The sequence below is a fragment of the Esox lucius genome, chromosome 20 (genome assembly GCF_011004845.1).
Source record: "Esox lucius isolate fEsoLuc1 chromosome 20, fEsoLuc1.pri, whole genome shotgun sequence".
Taxonomy (NCBI): domain Eukaryota; kingdom Metazoa; phylum Chordata; class Actinopteri; order Esociformes; family Esocidae; genus Esox; species Esox lucius.
In genome coordinates this window covers 36,109,870-36,134,769 of record NC_047588.1, presented here as the reverse complement: position 1 = coordinate 36,134,769, position 24,900 = coordinate 36,109,870, and the positions used below count along the sequence as shown (strand labels likewise).

Here is a 24,900-nt window from a genome sequence, read left to right as displayed (position 1 = left end):
GTCTGGGGTTGGCTAGACCACTAAACATTCAGAAATCACTCCTGCATTGCCTTGCCTGATGCTTCTGGGTTTTGTCTGAGGTCTTGTGTGCTCTGCATTCTTACTGTATTTTTGCTGTTCGTACATTCCTAAATATCCTGACCAATCGCCCAGTCCCTGCCGCTGAAAAGCATCCCCAAAACATGATGCGCAGACCAATATTCTTCACAATAGGCATGATATCATTACCCAGCAGTTACTTGAATGTCACCAGCCGTAGCGTTTGGCATTCAGGCGTAATTGTTTTTCTCATCAGAGTGCATGCTCTCAGATTCCTTCAGACAGCGTGTCACATGCCTTCTGTTCAGGAGTGGCTTCTGTCCAGTCACTACCATAAAGCTGTGATGGAAATGTTAAGTACACCCTGCAGAAACTCTTTAAGGCATGTGAGACTGAGATCAAAATATTCTTTAACACATTAGCAGTTTTAATAAACTTGCAAGGAGAGAGAAATCATAGCAACAGAGTGACCAGTGAAATGTCTCTGGAACACAGCTCAGAAAGACCTCGTTCTGTATAGGCAAGAAGGTGTGTGCAAAACATGTCTATCTGGTCTCAATCAGCCCAGGCTTGTTCCTTTAATTAGGTTAGCTCTCCATTAGCTCATCTTGCATTTTTCTGTTTTCTAAATACATGGACTCAGTACTTTACTATCACACAGTTCTTAGCTAGTGATTTTTCACTGTCCTACATAATGGTATAATTATCAATACATCAGCACACTAAATTTCCATAACAAAGCCCTGATTGATAGGATGTTACAGAGATGATTGTCCTTCAGGATAATTCTCCCATCTCTGCAGAGATACTCTGAAGCTCTGTTAGGGTGGCTTTTGGGTTCTTTGTCACCTCCCTGACAAAGGCCCTTCTTGCCTGGTTACTTAGTTTGGCCGGACGGCAAGCTTTATTTAGGCTCTTGGTGGTTCCAAACGTTGTCCATTTTACGTTGCTGGAGCCCATTGTACTCATGGGAACTTTCAACCCTCTAGCAAGATTTTGATAACCTTCCCAGATCTATTCATCAGCATAATTAAATCACAGAAATCTTGGCTTCATTTTCAGCTCTGACATACACTTTGAAGTGTAAGACCTCATATAAACAGGTGTGTCTTTTTAAATAATGTGTCCTAGCAAAGGGTCTGAATTCTTATGTACGTGAGATATTTCAGTTTTCAAAAATGCACTGATGTAACCCAAATTATTCCATTCTGCTTCATAGTCCATATATTTGTATCAACTAGTGTTATTACCAGAAATGAATGGATATGGATAAAGTTGAGTTTCTCTGAGGATGCAGCGGTAGCGTGTGGGTTTTCCCAGCTCTGAATTTCTCTTACCGAGGAACGTCTGTTCGGACGCAATTCTGTCAAGTTATTGACTCAACTATTATGTTCTCAGAATATCAGATGAATAATGCCAATACATTTAAAAAAAATTGCAAATAGTGGGTGTAATGATAGGCTTAAACAGCTAGGCCTAGGAAAAGAAATGCTAGAACATTTTGCTTATTGACCTAATATATATTCTCGGATGAACTTAATTTACCATAAACGGGAAAAAAGCCCTGGATGTAATGTTATAAATAGGCTAGACCTGTCTATCAGTTTCCCAATTTCAGAAGTGGCATTTTGTTTTCGACCCAAATCTGTTGTTGGGCCTACCATTTGCTATCTTATTTGTTCATATTTTTTTGTGGTCAAAGTGCCCACAAGCCAAAGAGGTCAGTGACAGCACACCCAGAAATGTTTTGAGCCTGTAATTGAACCCACAACCAATGCTCCAGATACTCAACTAATCTAAAGAAGGCCAGTTTTATTTCATCTTTATTCAGCTGTGCTAACATAATTACAAAATAATTAACCTTTTAAAATTATAAACTTGGATTAGCAAATAAAATGCGCCACTGGAACACAGGATTGACGGTTGCTTGTTAATGGGCCTCTGTACGCTTATGTTAATAATCCATAAAAAATCTGACGTTTCCAGCTACAGTATAATTGTCATTTACAACATTAACTGTGTCTACACTGCATTTCTGATCAATTTATGGACAAAAAATCTGCTTTTCTTTCAATGTCATGGACATTTTTAAGTGGGCCTCAAGTTTTGAACAATCATGACATTAGTAGTATATTGCTTATATTTTCTAATATTTCCACCCTTTTAGGTACATGTGCATGTACCTAACGCGTTGGGACCTAACATTTCTTGGCAAGGTTTGCAATATCGCTGTAAGTGAACAATATTTAGTTAGAATGATGATGAACACAGGATTCAAACTTCTCTATCAATCTTTTTTTTATTTTTATAATGATTCATTTTCCGTATAATATAGTCTTCATTATTTTTTAGTTAATATCTTTCAGCATAAGTTATTTTCCGATGAGTACTGTATTGATTAATATTATGTTTGACACTTTATCTGTGTCCCTGAAATCACTTTCCATCCTGTTAGTTTGTAGTAGTTCCCCTGTAATTAAAAAGCATGTTACCACAATGACATCACGTTCGGGGTGTATACTAATCTTTGTGTAGGAAAACAACAGCTCCAAGCTAAGTAATGAGTTCTCCCTGATTTAGTCTGTTTTTCAATGTTTAGAGGTTAGTCTATGTTTCACTCATATATTCCACCCTTGTATATATTTTTGTATTTTATGCCTTTGCTCATAAAAGTTTATTAGTTACACCTTGGGGCATCTTGTTTTTAAGGTTAAGGACACATGCCATAATGATAAAAAACGTTGAGAATTTAAATTTTTACTATTTGACACTATTTGAAGATTCTATTTTTCCTGGGGACAGTATGGCACTGTATGGTAGGAATGACTTATTTGGCATTTGTTGTGAGCAATACTTTTGTTACATGGTGTTCAGTTTGCGTTCAGTTTATAGTAATATAATATTTGGGAAACTTAGGCAGACTTAACGACAGTCTTGCTTGGCTGGTCGGTGATGGTTATAATTAACGACCGTCAGCAATAAGGGTCACAGCTTCCTGCACCTGAGGATGGAAAGCAAACACAAATATTCTCTTACCTACTTATATAACCAAAATGGGAATGTGATTTTGCAATTCATTCAAAATGGAATCCCCTCATGCAACCCCTTGGTCTGGTTGGCAAAGCACATGTAAGCCATCCCAGAGACAGGGGTTCAAGTCCTGTCTCAACTTTTCTTACTTTCTCTCCTGCTAATCTGTCCTCCCACACTGTAAGTCTGAAATGCCCTAAACATATCATTAATAGTTATTATGAAAAGTGTGTTGACTGCTTAGCTAAGAATTTGGTCATTGCATCGTCTTAAAGGTGTTAAGCTTTGGTTGAACATACTGTAGTACTATTAGCTTTACTAATGACCTAGCTAGATATACTAGCAAGGTATGGTATAATTTATATCAGAAAACGATTAAATGTTGGTAAGCTAACATTAGTTTTAAGTAAGATTAGCCTACCAGTTTTGTGCACACTAGCAAAACAGTGCACATACAAGTTTTACTTACTCCAACATGTTCTGAGGGCAGAAGAAACACAATCAATCAAAATGGAGAGGAGCTGTATTTCAAGCTGGATGGAAAGAGCAATTGGATGTTATCTAGACCAAAACTTCAACACTGAATGTTAGCTACATTACATCACATTTAGCACATAATCAAGCAATGTTCGTTATTACTAACTCTTTCGCAGATGTTAGCAGAATTGCGTGCTTCTTGATGTAATTTGAAGTGTTCGTGAGGACCGCATCCTCTCCATTTCAGTTGGGCATTCTCCTCTACCAATCACATTTCTTTCTGCCCTCAGAATGTTTGAGTATGTAAAACTGTTATGTGCAGTTTGTGAATTAGCAATCCATTCCTGATCACCCTGGTCTTTCCACAGTCACACCTTGTGGACTGTTGTGTGCCTAGAGCACAGCTAGTCTGATAAATAGTATCAGTAGTTCACTCCATGTCATTAATTGTGGTGTCATTAATTGACTGTGTGTGGGGGGGTACTGTTTCTCAGACCAGTGTGATTCAATATGCAAGAGAAGCATCCCTGGGGGCTAGGGTTTTTGTGAAATGTGTGACGCTTTATTAAAGCCTTTGGGAGCTGTTTGAATTAAACAATGTTGTGGTAATGTGGTGCTAACCTTTCTCTAATTCTTTGATTTAGTATCACATGTGGGTCCTCAACATTACAGGTTGTGGTGTGTTTGACAGTCAGGTCAGCTGGCTTAATGGGATTAAAGTGCTGAATGTCAGATTTAATGTAAGGGTATTGTTCTCCGTAACAGACAAACCATGTAGAAAACACAGAATATGTCGTACATAGCTCCCCCACCATTTTTGAGTATATGGACAGTTGGATTCACAGGTGTTTGTTATTGTGTTTGGCATTCACTGTAGGTGCTGGGTCAAAACGTACTTTACCCATGTGTCATTTATGCAGTGAATTTAGTTTATGTTTTGATAGTGCTACCGCTGATGGCTGTGGTGATGCGCGGTTGACCAGTTTGTTTTGGTATCGGTTTTACGGTGTAGATAATAATAGCTCAACTCAGCAATGCACTCACACTGTGGATGTTTTAAAAGCCAACATTTAAAAAAGCCAACGCTGCAGTGAGATGATGTGGTTAACAGGATCGATGAGGACTCTGGTAAGAAATGAGCACACCAACCTAATGATAAACCAGTCAACTAAATGGGGCTCAGCCCCCGAGTACAGCCTGCAAAATGTAAGGTTAGAATTTGAATTCAGCCTGTTGCTATGACATGGCCTGTTAAATACTGTTCATAAAGACTTAGAAAATGTACAGCCCTTATTTAGTTTTTTTTCCCTCAAAACTCTCTTTGGCTTAATTACCCCAACAAGTCAAGTTCCATAATACATCTATTTTCTAGAACATTGTATGGAATGGGAATTTGTCTAAGGACTTAAATCGGCAAATGTACTGATAAAAAAATCTTATAAAGCATTGTCAAGTCTGCCTCTACACCCAAATTATATTTTAATTGTACTGTCCCCTCAAAACCCTACATTACCCATTTATGTTTACAATCTTTTTGGGCAAAGAACTATTTTGTAATATGGTCTAGTCACTTTACTGACATTCTAGTTTAATGCTGCTATTTTTCTACCGCCATAATAACAATGAATGGGGCTATATTGCCAATAGCTGATTGGGATAGTGGAATAATGTAGCCTGTGAATCTGGGGCTGTATTCACAAAAGATTTTATCTTACCACTAGGATAACTCCTAAACAGCGCTAAAAGTTCCTAGTCAAGAGTTTCCTTTTAAAACCTATTCACAAAGCTGCTAAGACCAACTTTTATTTAGGAAGTCTTAAGCTAAGAGAAAGGGCGGGGTTGACCCGGTTGCTATGGATGATGTCATGTTCCACAAACAAGCTTACTTACTATGCCCACTGTGACTGGGTGATAGGGGAGGGGTCTCTGTCAGTGAATTTATCATAGCAATACCGTAGAACAATTTGTAATGTTGCCATATTGAAATAAATATATTAAAATGAAAATGTAGGGTGTCACTGATTAAACAGAGTTGGGGAGTAACGGATTATATATATTTTTTTTATATGTTACATGTTAAAAAAAACATTAATTGTAATCTGTTACGTTACCAACAAAAATATTGTAATCGGATTACAGATACTTTAGATTTTTTTAAATTTATTTTGGATTAAGAATAGGTGCGCAAAATAATTATGACACGTTGTATGTTTGAGTTTATTATTTAATGTTATAAAAACATTGTTATTTGAACCAAAATATGAATTGCGTGCCTTGTGTGTCTGATCATCATGCGCGCAAAGGTGGACGCGCATAACCAATTTAATGACGGAGGAACCGCTAGTTTAAATTTCTCCGGTTCTGGTTGGATGGCTGGTAAAAACAGAATTTATCTTCAATAATATTAGCCAAGTCATATAAAATGTTATCTAGTTATCTACTCAACGCATAATTCTCAGAACAATGATAGGCAATAGGTCTACCTGGTGTTATTACTTTCAAGGTTTATTTGTCAAATGTACCAAGCAACACAGTCAGGACGAGTTGCACTGAATTACTTTAATAGGAATTGTTTAATAGATTAGGCAGCTATTTATTAGATTACATGACACTGCCTTCAAGATAAAACATTATACAGGTGCTGGTCATATAATTAGAATATCATCCAAAAGTTGATTTATATTATATTCATTCATTACACACAGACTGATATATTTCAAATGTTTATTTATTCTAATTGCGATGACTATTACTGACAACTTATGAAAATCCCAAATTCAGTATCTCTGAAAATGACTTAAGACCAATACAAAAAAAAGATTTTTAGAAATGTTGGCCAACTGAAAAGTATGAACATGAAAATGATGAGCATGTACAGCACTAAATAATTAGTTGGGGCTCCTTTTGCCTGAATTACTGCAGCAATGCGGCGTGGCATGGAGTCAATCAGTCTGTGGCACTGCTCAGGTGTTATGAGAGCCCAGGTTGCTCTGATAGTGGCCTTCAGCTCTTCTGCATTGTTGGGTCTGGCGTATTGCATCTTCCTCTTCGCAATACCCCATAGATTTTCTATAGGGTTAAGGTCAGGCGAGTTTGCTGGCCAATTAAGAACAGGGATACCATGGTCCTTAAACCAGGTACTGGTAGCTTTGGCACTGTGTGCAGGTGCCAAGTCCTGTTGGAAAATGAATTCTGCATCTCCATAAAGTTGGTCAGCAGCTGGAAGCATGAAGTGCTCTAAAGCTTCCTGGTAGAAGGCTGCGTTGACCTTGGACCTCAGAAAACATAGTGGACCAACACCAGCAGATGACGTGGCACCCCAAACCATCACTGACTGTGGAAACCTTACACTGGACTTCAAGCAACGTGGATTCTGTGCCTCTCCTCTCTTCCTCCTGACTCTGGGACCTTGATTTCCAAAGGAAATTCTGCAATTATTCTGAAATTATTTGTGCAGATATGTGTCCCACCATTAACTACACTGGGTGGTGGAGCTATGGCCATGAAGTCGACTTTGTTTCTTTGTAGTTGGTGAACATCATGAGCAAACCAAATGATTTGTCGCACGATATGGGGTCTGGGGAGGGCATTTATTGTTTGATGTAATATTCAACTGAGAGATGACTGAGATATACATTGTTCATCTGCACTGCATAGCTGCATTTTCCCTGTGGCCATGTAACGTAGAGTTGTCACATCCTTGATCTCCAGTGTTTTTGGGTTGTTTCTGTTTGTTAGTGAAGTGACAGCATCCCTGACATGCTCTAATATGATCATAATACCCTGGTGATTAAGGTGATACCTTTTTAAAAGCTCAGTATCTCAAAATATTTCTAAAACGTCGACCTGATTATGAGGCGGATTGCCGGCAGCAGCCCTTTTAGGATGGTTGGTGACTTGGTGTAAGTGACTTAGGAGTCCTCTTGACTACTCCTAACTTTTCACAGATTTTTAGAGCTGGTTTTACCACTAAAATGCTTTGTGAAATACCCTTAGACCAAAAATTTAGGAGTCCTAAAGTTAGGACTGACACGCCAATTTTTTTTAAACAGTTACTCCTAAATCAACAAGTTAGAAGCTACTTTTAGCCTTAAGATGTTTTGTGAATACAGCCACTGGTGTATTAAGTTAGGCAATGTTATCACATGCTGTCATAAGGAAATGTTCTGTGTGATAGGGAGAGTAATGACAGCAAATTAAATGTGTTGGGGGAAAAAACTGATACGTATACAAAACATATTTTATGAACTTCAGCTAGCGGAGAGTGGTTCTGCTTGAAACGTCTGTGCTGGCGTCACTGCACTCCACATGAAGGACTTCTCTGTACATACTCTGGGGAAGAAACCCCGGAACGCATACAAAATGAATCTCCCAATTGCCTTTGCTCTGATTAACACTGAATATGTATACCCTTTATACACAACTTCTAATAATAGTTAAGTGGTTGCTTGTCCTATTTTACATCTATACAAGTTGTATTTTGGTCATGTAAATAAATCATGGTGACACTACGCTTAAACCATTTCTTAAAACCGTCATTAGGGTGACATACCACCACTGACCACTACCATTACAGTACCAGTCGAATGTTTGGACACAGTTACCCATTCAAGTGAATGATTGGTACTGTATATATTCGTGATTCATTGTGAAAAAATCTGGGTTTAGAAGTATTTTGAAGTATCACTGTCATTTTGACAAACCTGTTGGTCAGTGCAATTTATTATCTTCACCATATTCTTTTATGGAATTATAATATGGTCTTCCCTTGTGGATTGTGGATATAGATTGATATTCATGCCTGTCAATGGCTAAATTATCCTATCTCCATCCGTTCAAGGCTGCCTTCTTTCAGACATATCTGGAAACAAGCCTCAACTGTGCCTCTACACGGGGCAACCTGCCCACATTACCGAGAAGTTTGGAATTACGCCAGCACTGAGTAATTCAGCGCATTATCCAAATTGAGGTGTGTGGAAGCTGTCTTGGCAAAGCAGAACCTGTCCGCAGGGCCACAGAGAAAAGCTGCCAGAGGACACTGCCCAAAATATGTCCACAGTACATATTTTCATTTGGGCAAAGATGTGATCTATTAGTTGGCATCCATCAGACTTTTGATATATTGTGGGAAAATGAACATAAATAGCCCCAACCACAGTCTTAAATAGCGTTTTGCCAATGTGTTTGAATACCAGATACTAAGTAATAATTCAAGCATCTTAGTTTAGCGTTTCTGATGTTTAAAAAGTATGATGATCTCCTGTGAAAGGATGAGTTTTTTGACACTGCAAAATTGTGGGCTTTGTATTAGAAAGCACATTATCATTCATGCTAATCAATAAAAACTTCTACTAATTTCACTGGTCTGTTTTACTTTTGCAAAATGGAATTTAATTAAAGCAATTTATTATCACTCCTTTTTAAATCATAATGATAACAGAAATCACCCATATGGCCCTGATCAAAAGTTTACATACCCTTGAATGTTTGGCCGTGTTACAAACACACAAGGCGACACACACAGGTGAAAATGGCAATTAAAGGTGAATTTCCCACACCTGTGGCTTTTTAAATGGAAATTTGTGTCTGTGTATAAACAGTCAATGGGTTTGTTAGGTCTCACGTGGATGCACTGAGCTGGCTAGATACTGAGCCGTAGGGAGCAGAAAAGAACCCTCAGGGGAAATACAGGCTGCTCTGGAAAAAGATGGTGTGGTAGTTTCAAGGAGCACAATATGACGATATTTGAACAAAAATGAGCTGCATCGTTGAGTTGCCAGAAAGAAGCCTTTACTGTGCCAATGCCATAAAAAAGCCTGGTTACAATATGCCTGACAACACCTTGACACACCTCACAGCTTCTGGCACACTGTAATTTGGAGTGATGAGACCAAAATAGAGCTTTATGGCCACAAACATAAGCACTATGTTTGGAGAGGGGTCAACAAGGCCTATAGTGAACAGAATACCATCCCCACTGTGAAGCATGGTGGTGGCTCACTGATGTTTTGGGGGAGTGTGAGCTTTTTTTTGTGAAATTTGATGGCAAGATGAATGCAGCATGTTATCAGAAAATACTGGCAGACAATGTGCATTCTTCTGCACGAAAGAATGGGCATGGGACGCTCTTGGACATTCCAGCATGAAATTTACCCTAAGCACAAGGCCAAGTTGACCCTCCAATCAATCAATCAAATGTATTTATAAAGCCTTTTTTACATCAGCAGTTGTCACAAAGTGCTTTTACAAAACACCCGGCCTTCAACCCCAAGGAGCAAACAACAGTAGGGTTGGATTTCAGTGGCTATGAAAAACACCCTAAGAAGGCCGAAATTTAGGAAGAAACCTAGAGAGGACCCAGGCTCAGAGGGGTGACCAGTCCTCTTCTGGATGTGAAGGGTGAATATATTAAGAGTACAAAATGTAATAATTAATAAATGCATGTGGGCTGAGTCCAGAGTCTATTTAAACTTAGTCCAGATCAGAAGCATGACCAGATGGACAAGGACAGGGACAACACGGGGGAGGAGGAGGTGTCAGCACAGTGGCAGCTGAACTCGTCAGGTATCGTCTTGATCTGCAACACAACCAGGAGGACTTGTGTGGGCCAGGACCTCATGTCCTCCTAAGTTTAAAATGGCAGGAGACAGGGAACATTAAGAAAATGTATTTCTTAGATCTAAAAGGATTTATAGTGGAGAAGGAGAACTGACCCTACTCCCCCAGCACAATAATATAGCAGTGTAAGACCTTGGGAATGAGACAGGGGGGTCCGGTGACACAGTGGCCCTATCTGGGAGAGGACCTGGACAGGGCCTAACAGGCAAGAAATCAATCCTCCCACATTGCCAAGCATCAACCAAAGGGACACCCACCAATCGCAACCACCATGAATTAGGCCCGAGTATTGCCAGCAGAGTACAGCCCAATTGCACACGTGCGCAACAGAGAGACAACAACAAGCCAGTGACTCCGCCCCCGAATGGCATTTGAGGGAGGGCATCCCAGTGGTGATGAGATCCCACCTGGCAAGACAGCAAGGGTGGACAGTATCAAGCCTTTCTGGTCACCTTCACGCCCCTAGGCCAGCCTACACTTAATCATAGACCATGCTGTAGAGATGAGTCTTTAGTAGACACTTGAAAGTTTGCACTGAGTTTGCATTTCTAACCTTAATTGGCAAATCATTCCTCAGTAATGGAGCTCTATGAGAGAAGGCCCTGCCCCCGGCTGTTTGTTTAGAAATTCTAGGTACAATTAAAAGGCCTGCATCTTGCGATCTAAGGTTACGTGTAGGTATGTATGGCTGGATCTTTTCAGTGAGGGAAGTAGGAGCAAGTCCTTGTATTGATTTATAGGTTAAAAATAAAACCTTAAAGTCAGCCCTAACCTTAACAGGCAGCCAGTGTAAAGAGGCTAGTACTGGAGTAATGTGTTACTTTTTTTTTTTCTAGTTAGGATTATAGCAGTCGTGTGCAGCACTAATTGAAGTTTATTTATTGATTTGTATTTTATATGTTAATCAAAGGAGAGGTCAGGGTCAAGGGTAACGCTGAGGTTTCTTACAGTTATTTTTTTACGACCATGCAGCCGTCGTGTTTCACAGTGAGATCTGTCAACAAAGCTCTTTGTTTCTTAGGTCCTAAAACAAGCATTTCTGTTTTTCTTGAGTTTAAATGCAAGAAGTTCTCTGTCATCCACTTCCTAATATCTGAAACACATGCTTCCAAAGTAGCTATTTGTGGGGCTTCTCCATTCTTTATTGAAATATATTACTGTGTTTCATCAGCATAACAGTGAAAATTGACATTGTGATTCTGGATTACATCACCCAGAGGCAGCATATATAGTGAGAACAATAATGGGCCCAGAACCGAGCCTTGAGGAACACCAAAACATACCTTTGACTTGTCAGAGGATATGCCATCCACACATACGAACTGATATCTTTCAGATAAACCAGGCTAGAACATGTCCACGTAGCCCAATATGAGTTTCTAGTCTCTCTAAGTGAAGAGAGTTATCAATAGTGTCAAAAGCAGCACTAAGATCAAGTTTAACAGAATGGATGCGGAACCTTTGTCTGAGGCCATTAGAAGGTCATTTGATACCTTCATGAGTGCTGTCTCAGTACTATGATAGGGTCTGAAACCGGACTGGAACATTTTAATATATATTTTAAATAAATGTTATTTTCTTCAGGAAGGCATTCAGTTGTTTTTCAATTTTTTTTGAGAGGAGCGGGTGGTTTGATAATGGCTTACAATTGTTTAATATTGTCAGGATCCAGATTTGATATTTTTTTTTAGAAGACGCTTAATTTCCGCTATTTTTAGTGAGTTTGGTACACATCCGGAGGAAAGGGAGCAATTTAGTATGTTCAACAATGGCTGACCTAGCACAGGAAATTGCTCCTTAAGTAATTTGGTTGGAATTGGGTCTAGCTGACAATTTGTGGGTTTAGAACTCATTACAAATTTAGTGAATGTGTCGAGCGATACAGGATAAAAAAATTCAAGTGTCCTGATTGACACCTGGTCTGGGAGGTTCAGGACATTCTCAGGACAACCGAGATTTTGGGGTCTATAACTATTTAAGGAGTCAGTTATTTGTTTTCTAATTGTGATGATCTTTTCATCAAACTAGTTCATGAATTCATTACAGCAAAAGTGAAGACACACTTCACTTGTTGAGCGTTGCTTTTTTGTTAACTTTGCAACTGTATCGAAGATACATTTTTGATTGTTTTTGTTCACCTCAATCAGGTTGGAGAAATAAGCTGATCGAGCAGATGTGAGTGATTTTCGGTATTGTAGTGTATTGTCTATCCAGGCTAGTCTGAATACTTCCAACTTGGTGGAGCGACACATTCCCTCCAATTTTTATGGAGGTTTCCTTGAGTGCTCTAGTATTGTCTGTGTACCAGGGAGCAAGTTTCTTGTTGTGTATTCCTTTTGTTTTTAGTGGTGCAACTATATCTAAAGTATTTTGCAGTGTTGAGTTAAGATCCTCTATTTGATCGTTTGCGGATTTATTTACTCTGTCGTTGATGAGCGAGCTTGTAAGAATATCAAGAAATCTATTTGTAGTAATATACAGTGGGAAGTTTTTGATACACTGCCGATTTTGCAGGTTTCCCTACTTACAAAGCATGTAGAGGTCTGTCATTTTTATCATAGGTACACTTCAATGGTGAGAAACGGAATCCAGAAAATCACATTGTATGATTTTTTCATAATTAATTTGCATTTTATTGCATGACATAAGTATTTGATCACCTACCAACCAGTAAGAATTACGGCTCTGTTTTAATGGTAAATGTAATAAGACTGTGATCCAAAATTCCAGGATTTTGGGGGGACATAATTAGATCTACAATTTCTATTTATTGTGATATGACTAAATGTAAGGTATGATTGTTGCAGTGTGTTGGGCCTGAGACATGTTGGATGAAACCCATTGAGTCAAATATGTCTTCAAAGGCTTTTTGAAGAGGGTGATTGGACTTTTCCATATGAATATTGAAATCGCCAAAAACACTATCTGCCAGGACTACAAGGTTAGACAATAATTCTGGAAACTCTTTGAGGAACATTGTGTATGGCCCGGGGGGGCTGTAAATAGTAGCTATGTAAAACGATTTATCAGCCTGGTTAACGTTCATGAGTAAAACTTCCAAAGAATGAAAACCAGTGATGTGTTTGAGAGAACATTTTTATCTACTGTCATTAATATTAGCAACACCCCCTCCTTTTCGTGATGCATGGGGCATATGATCACTAGTATAGCCAGGACGTGAAGCCTCATTTAGGGCAGTGAATTCATCAGGCTTTAGCCACGTTTCACGCAAGCCAATAACATCTAATTTATGATCAGATATGAATTAATTTACTGCAACTGCCTTTGGAACAAGGGATCTAACATTTAGGAGTCCCATTTTGAGATGCGAGGTGTTACAGTCATTTTTATTTGTGACCGAGGTGGAGGAAGGCTTTATCTTAATAAGGTTGCTATTTTTACAAAAAGACTACACACTGTCATTGATGCTAAAGGGAGCAATACACAGTATTAAGAACTAAGGGTATGAGTACTTTTGAACAGGGGTCAGTTAATTTTTTTCTTTGTTGCCATGTTTTGTTTTATGATTGTGCCATTCTGATATGACCTACAGTTGAATGTGAATTCATAAGAAATAAAAGACATGTGTTCTGCCTGCTGATGTTCTTTACAAATGGTACATATATTACCAATTCTCCAAGGGTATGCAAACTTTTGAGCACAACTGTATATTTGTTTATTCTTTTATTTGTCCATTCTTTTATGATATAATGGACGTTTAAAAAAGCCTCTAGTGAGAAATGAAAATGCATGTGACTTGAGTTGCATGTGAGTGATTTGATCCTATACTAACTGTTTAAGGCAATATGGTTGTCTTGAGGAGTGTTGTTTTTGGATGGCTCACACTAGTCTGTACAAAGTGGAAGAGTTGCTCTTGGTCTGACCAGGGGCCAGCGAGGTTTCGGGGGGATTGTGGAAATCAATAGGAACATCCTGTTTTCACTACTTCGGGAAAACTTGTGCTTGCTTATTGCACATCTTCCAATAAATCAAGCTGTTTTTCAGGGCCCGTTTAAATCTAGCACAGTGAAAGAAAGAAACGGTCACTTTTTGGGCCACTTTCTCTTTTTACATATCTTAGGAATGAACCCGGTGCCGTGTGGGTTTTCAGGGGGAAAACCAGTTAGACATCCTGAACTTATCATTATTGCCCTGTGCAGTTTTTTTAGGGAGGCTAAGCACAGATACATGTTACGCAGCCAAATAGGGCCTAGCGGTACAGAGACAGCAAGTGGGTTGCCTTTCTGTTGCCTAATTTCCCCCTAGTTGGGACGCTTCTCTCTCCACCTCTCTGCCCGGACAGAGGAATGTAAATAAAAATATCTGGAGCCATGCTCTGAAAACATTTAATCTCTCCTGCAAAAGCAAACTGCCATGAGCCTGGGGGTTCAGGTTTGCCTGGAGTATTTGATTAATATTCCCCGCTTCGTTACGCGAAGGTACTGTGTCCATGGATGAAGCAGCAGGTCGGAATGCAGTGCCAGTGTTCCTATTGGGAGTACCGAAAAGGCCATGCAACAGGGAATTTCACAGAATTTAATGGTGGGGCGGGCTTTCGTCCACCAAAGCAACTCACACCAAGAAAACCACAAATCGGATGACGTTTTACCATGGTTCAGTACCAAAATATTTCTTGGACTTGCTTTGACACACGTGGTCAATAATATCGTTGTAGGTGTGGCTGCTTATCATGAAAGGTACACACAAACTATACAAATTTATAACAAACTATATTTTCAACATATAGGCCAGAGGAGCCAACTAATTTAATCTGGAGTGTGGAGAAGGAAAACCCAGTCCCTGTGGGCAGATAAAGATCAGGATGTTGAAGGCTAAGTGATCTTCCCACTGGGAAGGAGCCTGTCACTCAACCCTGCCACCAGCTGCCAAGCCCCATCCCTTGTCAGGCAGAGATCACACTCTGCTATGGGGTCTGACAGAACGGCACTCCTTCACAGTGGGCTGAATCCAGACCCAGACTGCCCAGAAGAGGAGACATTTGAGAGGGATGTGATGTAGGACAGAAGGAAAGTGGAGTAATAAGCAAGGAATGACGTCATTAAGAATGAAAGGAGAGAGAGAAGGAAGGATTTAATCAGAGAAGGAAGAGAAAGGTGAGTTAGAGAAGGAAGGAGGTAATTGGCGAGGTGCATGAGAGAGGAAAGGAGAGAAAGACAGGAGAAAAGAGCAGATATGTAATTCGGAAGGAAACTGGGAAGGAGAGAGAGGGATGTAATGAAGGAATAAGAGAAATAGGAGATATGACAGAAGGGATGAGGAAGAGGACAGGGAGAGATAGGAGTGATGTAATTACAGAGAGACAGAAGAGTTGGGGGGAAATATGGATATAATTGGGGGGGGGGGGGGGGGGTATAGGGGAGTAATGAGGGATGGATGGATGGAGAGAAAAGGAGATGGGAAAGAGGGATGTAATTATGGAGGGGAAAGAAAAGGAGAGAGAGAAGGAGGGATCTAATTAGGAATGGCAGAGAGAGAGGAGAAATGGGAGAAATCCCAGTTGTGGTGGTGTGCTCTAAGAGACCCAGAAGGATTTTGATGCTATTTCACTTATCCAGTCCCCATGTCTTGTAGAATATGAGTGTCGGCAGAAAGCCATTTGAAAAACACAACTGTGTTCCCCAAGTGTTCATTTTTTCTTTTCTGAAACATCATATTTTTCATTGCTTGGTTGAGTAGATCAGAAAGATCTACTCAGGACAGTTCAGCATCACCAGTAGCAGTTAAAATACTTCATATGGCCTCTGTCACAACCAAACCACAGCAAGTGTTGTTGAACCCAGGCACTAGGGAGAAGCCAAAAACAAAGTCGCAATAACGTTGGGCTGAACCTTTGACAGGCCACATGTGGCGGCTAATTTTAATAACATTTTCACCACCTTTTAAATCAATCTTGTTGGGCAACTCCCAGAATGATCAGGAATCTTTGTAAACTCTCATCTTCAAAACTGTAATTTTACGAAGGCCATTTGCGAAGTGGAGTTTACATTTTATTCATTAGTTAACCTTTTTTTTCAGTTGGTATGCCTTCATCTCAGTGGATGAGCTAATGGATGTGCTAAAGTACTTATTTTTTTTCTTCAAGTGTTAGGTAATCATTAAAATTGCCCTCCCTGTGTGATGACCTAGTGGTAATCTAGAACTGCATTCATACGCCAGCTGGAACCAGGAAATGTTGAAGCTCCCCTCCTTATCATTATTCATTGTAGAATTTATCATAGATTTAAAATCATTCAAAGTCACTAGATGTTTACATTTTTTGTAGCTTATTCCCGGTAGTGGGATCCCAGCACCGGACATTGCTTTCCCTTTCTCCATATGGCACCATAAAAGGCACCAAAAAAAATATATATAGTTCTGGGTACACAGACATTGTTTATAATTAGTCTGCTGGAAATGGTAAGAACATAGTTAGCTGCCTAAGACTGGCCTTGTGAATTAATATGTACCAATGGGTTATTCTCTGTAGAGCTAGTGAAAGCCAGCCCACTCTCCTACAACGGGTACAGTGATGGGTTTTGGAGTTTGTGACAAACCTCAGTGTCCCATGGCACACAGTGTCTGAAATACAAAATGATTTCATAAGCGTGTGCATTTACAAGGCATCACTATACTCAATTATGTTTATTTCTTTGATTTAGAAAATTGTCATGAAAAATCCGGACTGGTGTAAATTCGGTCATTCGCAGTCATAAAATATCACCAACACGCCCTAAACTTGAAATGTATACCATTACAGTTAACCACTAGGTTGTTTGAGACTGTTTCTAAGCATATGGAGTTTTAAGCATTCTACAAGCGAGGACCGAGGACTCTGAGGGATCTGGAGTGTTTCTGGATAGAGGAATTATCTTAAATCCCTTACTGTGTTCTCTGGCCTAATCAAACATTATACAGTGGATATAAAAATTCTATACAACCCTGTTAAAATACCTGGTTCTTGTGATGTAAAAGAATGAGACAAAGATAAATCATGTCAGAACTTTTTCCACCTTTAATGTGACCTATAACGTGAACAATTCAATTGAAAAACAAACTGAAATCTTTGAGGGGGAAAAATAAAAAACTCACAATACCCTGGTTGCATAAGTGTACACACCCTTAAACTAATACTTTGTTGAAGCACCTTTTGATTTTATTACAGCACTCAGTCTTTTTTGGTAGGAGTCTATTAGCATGTCACATCTTGACGTGGCAATATTTGCCCACTCTTCTTTGCAAAAGCGCTCCAAATCTGTCAGATTGCGAGGACATCTCCAGTTTACAGCCCTCTTCAGATCACCCCACAGATGTTCAATCGGATTCAGGTCTGGGCTCTGGCTGGGCCATTCCAAAAAGTTAATCTTCTTCTGGTGAAGCCATGCTTTTGTGTATTTGGATGTGTGCTTTGGGTCATTGTCGTGCTGAAAGGTGAACTTCATCTTCATCTTTCTAACGGACGTCTGAAGGTTTTATGCCAAAATTGCCTAGTATTTGGAACTGTTCATTATTCCCTCCACCCTGACTAAGGCCCCGGTTCCAGCTGAAGAAAAACAGCCCCAAAGCATGATGCTGCCAACACCATGCTTCACTGTGGGTATGGTGTTATTTGGGTGATGGGCAATGTTGTTTTTGCGCCAAACATACCTTTTGGAATTATGGTCAAAAAGTTCAACCTTGGTTTCATCAGACCATAACACATTTTCCCACATGCTTTTGGGGTACTTGATGTTTGCTATTGCAAACGTCAGCCGGGCTTGGATGTTTTTCTTTGTAAGAAAAGGCTTTCGTCTTGCCACCCTACCCCATAGCCAATTCATATGAAGAATACGGGAGATTGTTGTCACATGTAGTACACAGCTAGTACTTGTCAGAAATTCCAGCAGTTACTTTAATGTTGCCGTAGGCCTCTTGGAAGCCTCCCTGACCTGTTTTCCTCTCGTCTTTTTATCAATTTTGGAAGGATAATGTCTCTGTTGTGCCATATTATCTCCACTTGATGATGACTGTCTTCACTGTGTTCCATGGTATATCTAATGCTTTAGAAATTATTTTGTACCCTTCTCTTGACTGATATCTTTCAACAATGAGATCCCTCTGATGCTTTGGAAGCTCTCTGCGGACAATGGCTTTTGCTCTGAGATACAAATAAGATAATGTCAGGAAAATCCTACAAGAACAGCTGAAGTTTATTTGTGATTAATCAGAGTAATTTTAAATGATGGCAGGTGTGTAAAGACTTCTATTTAACATTGGTTAATTCTGTACACAGCCACATTCCCAGTTAAAAGAGGGTGTGCACACTTATGCAACCAGGTTATGGTGAGGTTTTTATTTTTAATTTTTCCCCCTCGAAGATTTCAGTTTGTTTTTCAATTGAATTGTTCAAATTATAGGTCACATTAAAAGTGGAAAAAGTTCTGACATGATTTATCTTTGTCTCATTCTTTTACATCACAAAACCCTGGCGTTTTAACAGGGGTGTGTTGACTTTTTATATTCACTGCAGGAGATGACTCAGTGCTGTTATCTTGGCAAAGGGAGGTTGTTCAGAGTACTAAATGCAGCGGTGCCATTTATAGCATGCACAATTTTGAAACAAGTTGTTTTCTTTGAACAATTTTCCCTCGATTTAACAATCGATTCATAGGATGTGTATACTCAAGCATATAAACAACAATAAAAAAAAAAAGTAGCATTTTTTGTTCATATTTACCTAGGGTGCCAATAATTCAGGGCACTAATGTAAAACACTGTTATTATTAATAACTATTACTGCGGTAATTCTAAAGACATTTTCTTAAATTGTAATGCAGATATTCTAGATTTACAGGGTTGGCCCAAGTTACACCAGATCATTTCCATAAATGCTGTGAATCTGTGCATAGGATTTTGCTAACTTTGGCTTTCTTCCCTCAATAGGAAATGGATCCCAGCCTGAGCTCTTCATTTTCCATGAGTTGTGTGCCCTGAAGAAAGATGAAGGGCCCTGCAAGGCGGTTATTGAGCGTTTCTACTTTGACATTGACACAGGCCACTGCAAGGTCTTCGAGTTTGGTGGCTGCAAAGGCAATGCCAACAATTTCGAGAGCTTGGAGGCATGTGAGCGAATGTGCCTGGTATCTGGTGAGTTCATGGGTCCTTTTTCTGATATATTTGGAGCTCGATGTAAAATGAATGGTGTATGTATTATTTTTTTCCCTTTTCTACAATGTAGCTTTCTACATATTGAGAATGTGATTTATTTATATAATTTAGACAACTGATGCCGCAAATGTGTTTTCTTCGGGATGTTTTACCTATATATTCACATTCCTAGGAATGATTAGAAAGATAAGATGTTCCCTGGTTAACTGTGTTATGGTTACTGTGTTGTTTGTTTCAGTTCAAAACAATAATCTGCTATGTCAAATATAAAAATGTATTGCAGTAGATTATATCCATGAGTCAATCAACAAATTGATGTCATCACTGTAGATGCTAAGGCATGCAGCTTTATTGAATAATAGTAGGGAGTTCCCAGTGTTCCTTGATATTCAAGTCTGGCAATGTAGTTTTATTGCACTTCAGAAAATGATTGGTTATTTGGTGACAAAATGCTGGGTTGAAGGGGTTGGGTCACTTAGTCAGGTTGTTTTCTTCAAATACTGTGGGATTATTGATGCTACGTATTTGAGATGACCAAGAATGTCAGATCAGAAGAATAAGGGCGAGGCTAAGAAGAGGCATGGTCACTTTTACCTCCCGTTAAAGTAAATCTGTTCTATTATATGTTATTACGTGGTTAGATTTGACAGGGATATTTGTTGTCTAATGAGGCTTACACAAATGCACATCTTCCACCACGGTGAAGCATGGTGGTGGAAGCATCATGCTACGGGATGCTTCCCTACATCAAGGTCTGAAAAGCTTGTGAAGATGTACAGCAAAATGGATGGAGTAAAAACCTGCAGAGAGACCTGGGACTAGAGAGAAAACTCATCTTCCAGCAAGACAGTGAACATACCGCCAAAGCCAAATCAAGAGAAAAATGGGAGAAGGATTTGCAGAAAGGAGAGATAAAAGGGCAGAAGAGGGAAGAGTAGTATGGGTTAGATCAATCAGGGTACAGCCTGACTGAGTAGGCTGGGAGGAGACAGAAAGACAGGAGACAAAGTAGTGATCAGAGAGCTGGAGGGCGGTTGCTGTGTCAAGCACATTGCCAGCCTTCTGGTAGGGAAGAATGAGGTCAAAAGAGGAAAGGAAAAAGTGGGGGAAAAAAATAATTCAATGTAGACATCAGGGTGTTAAAGTTACTCTGTAATGAGTGATATGCCACGGTCAGGAAATAGGCTTATCAAGGTGTAGTGGTCTAAGCTCCCGACTCAGGACCACACATGCCCCCTGGCAATCAGGGTTCAAGCTCCAGCTCAGCCAACTGTCTGTACCCTTTCTCTTCATCTGACTCTACATACCCGTCTCCCTCTCCTTCCTGCTGTCTAAATAAAAGAAATACAGTGCCTCACAAATGTATTCAGCCCCCTCAGTTTCCACAATTTGTGTTAAAACATTAAAATAAAGTGGATTAAATTAGGGGGTTTCTCCTCTGATTAACAAAAAAAAAAGTTCACAATGTCAAAGTGAAAAATTAAATCCAAAATCATTATTAAAAAAACAGAAAGCAATTTATTGTATAAGTATTTACCCCGTTTGCTAAAATACACCTGAATGAGCTGTGGCACCACCAATTGTCTTTAGAAGTCACATAATGAGTTGAATGGAGGTCCATTTGTGTGCAAGGTGTTTTCAAGCTTGTCTCACATGATTTCATGTTAAATACACCTGTCTCTGGGTGGTAGCACAGTAAGTCCAGTTTCTAACAAAAACAACATCATGAAGATGAAAATAACATTCAAAGCAAATATGAATATGGTTCTTTAAAACCAACAATCATGGGTAGGACATAAAAAATATTTCCAGGGCACTGAATATTCCTGGAGCACAGTAAAGTGCATTATTAAGAATGGAGAAAATATGGCACCACTGTGAATTCATTTTAGACAGGGCCTCCTCAAAAACTGAGTATCCGGAGGCCACCAAAAGTCCTATGGCACTGTTAAATGAGTTACAGTATTACCTGGTTGATCTGGGAGACACAAAAGTGGCCTTTATGGGTGAGTGGCAAAAAGAAAGACATTGTTGAAGAAATCTTAGCTGGAGTTTGCCAGAAGGCATGTGGAAGACTCTGAGATGAAATGGAAGAAGATTGCATGGTCTGATGAGACCAAAATAATTTAGGCTTTTTGGCCTCAACACTAAGCGGCTACATTGGTTCAAGCCTAACACAGACATCCAATCCCTACCATTAAGCATGGTGGTAGCAGCATCATGCAATGGAAATGCCTATCAGAGGCAGAGACTGGGAAACTGGTCAGGATTAGGGGAGACTGAATGAAGCAAAATACAGGAGGTCCTTGAAGTAAACCTGATCCACCGTGGGATGAAGAGTCATCTGTCAGCACAACAAAGCACACAGCCAATCAAGAAAACGCTGGAGTGACTTGTCATTGATTGGCCCAGTCAAAAACCCAGACCTTAATCCAATTGAGAATATGTGGAAAGAGTTGAAAATTCCTGTACACCAAAGGTCTCCATTCGACTTGTCAGAGCTTGAGCAATTTTGTAAAGACGAAGCTAGTAAATAAGAAGCTAGTAAAGACCTCTTCAAATAGACCCATGGTTGTCATTGTTGCCAAAAGTACCTCTGCCAATTATGAACTAAAGGGGGTTAACACATATATTTTTTTCCTTTTTATAGTGTTGTAGTAAGGCAAGGTAAGGACCCTGGACACATGATGTCAGGTATTGGCCCAAGGACATTTTAGTTCACAGGAAACAAAAGAAAGACATAGAACGGAACCAAACCAGCAAGGTAGGTAGTGTGTCAAAATGGAACTAAGGCTGAACTCGTCTCCATTGGGGGTTGTTGGACGGTTGTCCGACTCCTCTTATGGTGCTCCTGATTGCTGTCCCCCCCAGCTGCTTCCCATGTCTCCTGCAGGCCACCGTGTCTCTTCTTCCATTGGTCCACCCCTCCATGGTCCTTAACCTGTGGGACTGACGCATCACTAAATATCTTGTAACAGGGTAGGACACAGGGTCTAGACACAGGACAGGTGTTTTGGGCCCTGGGGGGCGTTTTATTAAAACAAAGAGTAACCTGTGTGATGGGGGAAGCAGTGCGGTCCCTGCCTCCAGGTGGCGGTATGGGGTGTCTGGGCTCTTGAAGCCACTGTCTTAGTGGACAGATTCCTCTCTTTTGGGTGCTGGTGCAAATCTGCGTCATTGGGTGCAGGTGTTTCATATACAGTTAGGTCTGGAAATAATTAGACCCTGACACAATGTTTACCAAAATAAATCCAAGTTACAGTTAAATCATGAAAATAGGATTAAAGGTCAGACTCTCAGAATTACAGCCCCCCTTTTTTTTTTCATTGAAAAATGGACTCAAATGATGTTTCATGGACAGGTGTGGGCAATTCCTTCGTTGTTTCTTCATTAAGGAGTTCTGGAGTTGATTCCAGGTGAACCATGCAAGCTCTCAATGCAAGTGATACAGGCCATTCTTAGGCTGCAAAAAAAAAGAGAGAAAATCAGAGAGATATCGTAGCAGGAACATTAGGAGTGGCCAAAATAACAGTTTGGTACATTCTGAGACAAAAAGAACACACTGGTAAGGTCTACTACACAAACAGGCCTGGACGTCCACAGAAGACAACAGTGGTGGATGATCGTAGGATCCTTTCCATGGTAAATAACAACCCCTTTACAACATCCAGCCAAGTGAAGAACACACTCCAGGAGGTAGGGATATCATTATCCAAGTATGCCATAGGGATAAGACTTCACAAGAGCAAATACAGAGGGTTCACCACAAGGTGCAGTTCATTCATACAGTGAAGGAAACAATTATTTGATCCCCTGCTGATTTTGTACGTTTGCCCACTGACAAAGAAATTATCAGTCTATAATTGTAATGGTAGGTTTATTTGAACAGTGAGAGACAGAAAAACAACAAAAAAAATCCTGAAAACGCATGTAAAAAATGTTATCAATTGATTTGCATTTTAATCAGTGAAATAGTAATTCGACCCCTCTGCAAAACATGACTTAGTACTTGGTGGGAAAACCCTTGTTGGCAATCACAGAGGTCAGACGTTTCTTGTAGTTGGCCACCTGGTTTGCACACATCTGAGGAGGGATTTGGTCCCACTCCTCTTTGTAGATCTTCTCCAAGTCATTAAGGTTTCAATGCTGACGTTTGGCATACATGACATTCACCTCCGTCCATAAGCTTCCATCCACAGATGAAACTAAGATCAACCTGTACCAAGAATGATGGGAAGAACAAAGTATGGAGAAGGTTTGGAAGGCATGGAAGCAGCCGTTTACAGTACCATTCAAAAGTTTGGGGTCACTTAGAAATGTCTTTGTTCTTGACACATTTTTGGCCTATTAAAATACCATCAAATTGATCAGAAACACAGGTTCTCAACTGGCAGCCTCATCAAATAGTACCTGCAAAAACACCTGTCTCAACATCAACAATGAAGAGGCGACTCTGAGATGCTGTCCTTCAAGGCAGAGTTACAAAGACAAAGCCATATCTCCGACCGCCCAATTAAAAGAAAGCATCCCTGTGTTGCCTCTTCATTGTTGACGTTGACACTGGTGTTTTGCAGGTATTATTTAATGAGGCTGCCAGTTAAGGAAACTGTGAGGTGTTTGTTTCTCAAACAAGACCCTCTAATGTATTTGTCCTCTCTCTCTGTTGTGCACTGGGAACCTCCCACTACTCTTTCTATTCTGGTTAGAGACATTTTGCACGGTTCTGTGGAGGGAGTAGTCCACACATTATTTCTTGGCAATTGCCTCGCATGGAATTGCCTTCATTTCTCAGAAAATAAATAGTTTCAGAAGAAAGTTATTTGTTTCTGGCCTTTTTGAGCCTGTAATCAAACCCACAATTGCTGATGGTCTAGATGGCTGATGGCTAGTTTTACTGCTTCTTTTTTCAGCTGTGCTAACAAACTTTTCTGATGATCAGTTTGCCTTTTAAAATTATAAACTTAGATAAGCAAACACAACGTGCCTTTGAAACACAACAGACATGGGACCAAGTCAAGTCCCAAGTAATGATGGGCAAGGCTCAAGTAAGTCCTAAGTTCCACAGCTAAGATCAAATGCCTATTTTTTGCAAGTCAATGGTTAAGAAAACATGGAGGTGATCAAATGAGTTTTTGGTTAGTCAACATGATAAATGTGAATTGAGGAACATACCATTTAAACCCCCAATGACTGATGCTGTACTAATCACCAGGAAATTCCTTGAACAGAATATGGTCTCTCCATGTTTTGACTCGAGTCCACATCTCTGGAACACAGGACTGGTGGTTGCTGATAATTGGCCTCTGAATGCCTATTTAGATATTCCATTAAAGATCAGCCATTTCTAGCCAGTAGTCATTTACAATATTAACAATGTCTAAACTGTGTTTCTGATCAATTTGGTGTTATTTTACTAGACACAAAATGTGTTTTTCTTTCCTGAACATGAACTTTTCTAAGTGACCTCAAACTTTGAACAGTAGTGTAGGTATCAAAATGGGAATACAGAAAAAGTGGAATAGGTCCAAAACTGAAGATGACATGTAAAATGAATGATGTCTATTTGGACATCATATTGCCTAAAAGCCCTGA

At 39.8% G+C, this 24,900-nt stretch overlaps 1 protein-coding gene across 5 annotated transcripts in view; it reads left to right on the top strand.

The window, feature by feature from the left end:
- Nucleotides 1-24,900, top strand: part of tfpia (tissue factor pathway inhibitor a) — a 48,683-nt gene that overhangs the window by 13,428 nt on the left and 10,355 nt on the right. For all 5 annotated transcript variants that reach the window (XM_010889923.3, XM_020041484.3, XM_020041482.3 and 2 more), the window contains exon 2: nt 19,084-19,287. In XM_010889923.3, the coding sequence (XP_010888225.1) occupies nt 19,084-19,287 (204 nt within the window). The remainder of the gene's footprint in view (nt 1-19,083; nt 19,288-24,900) is intronic.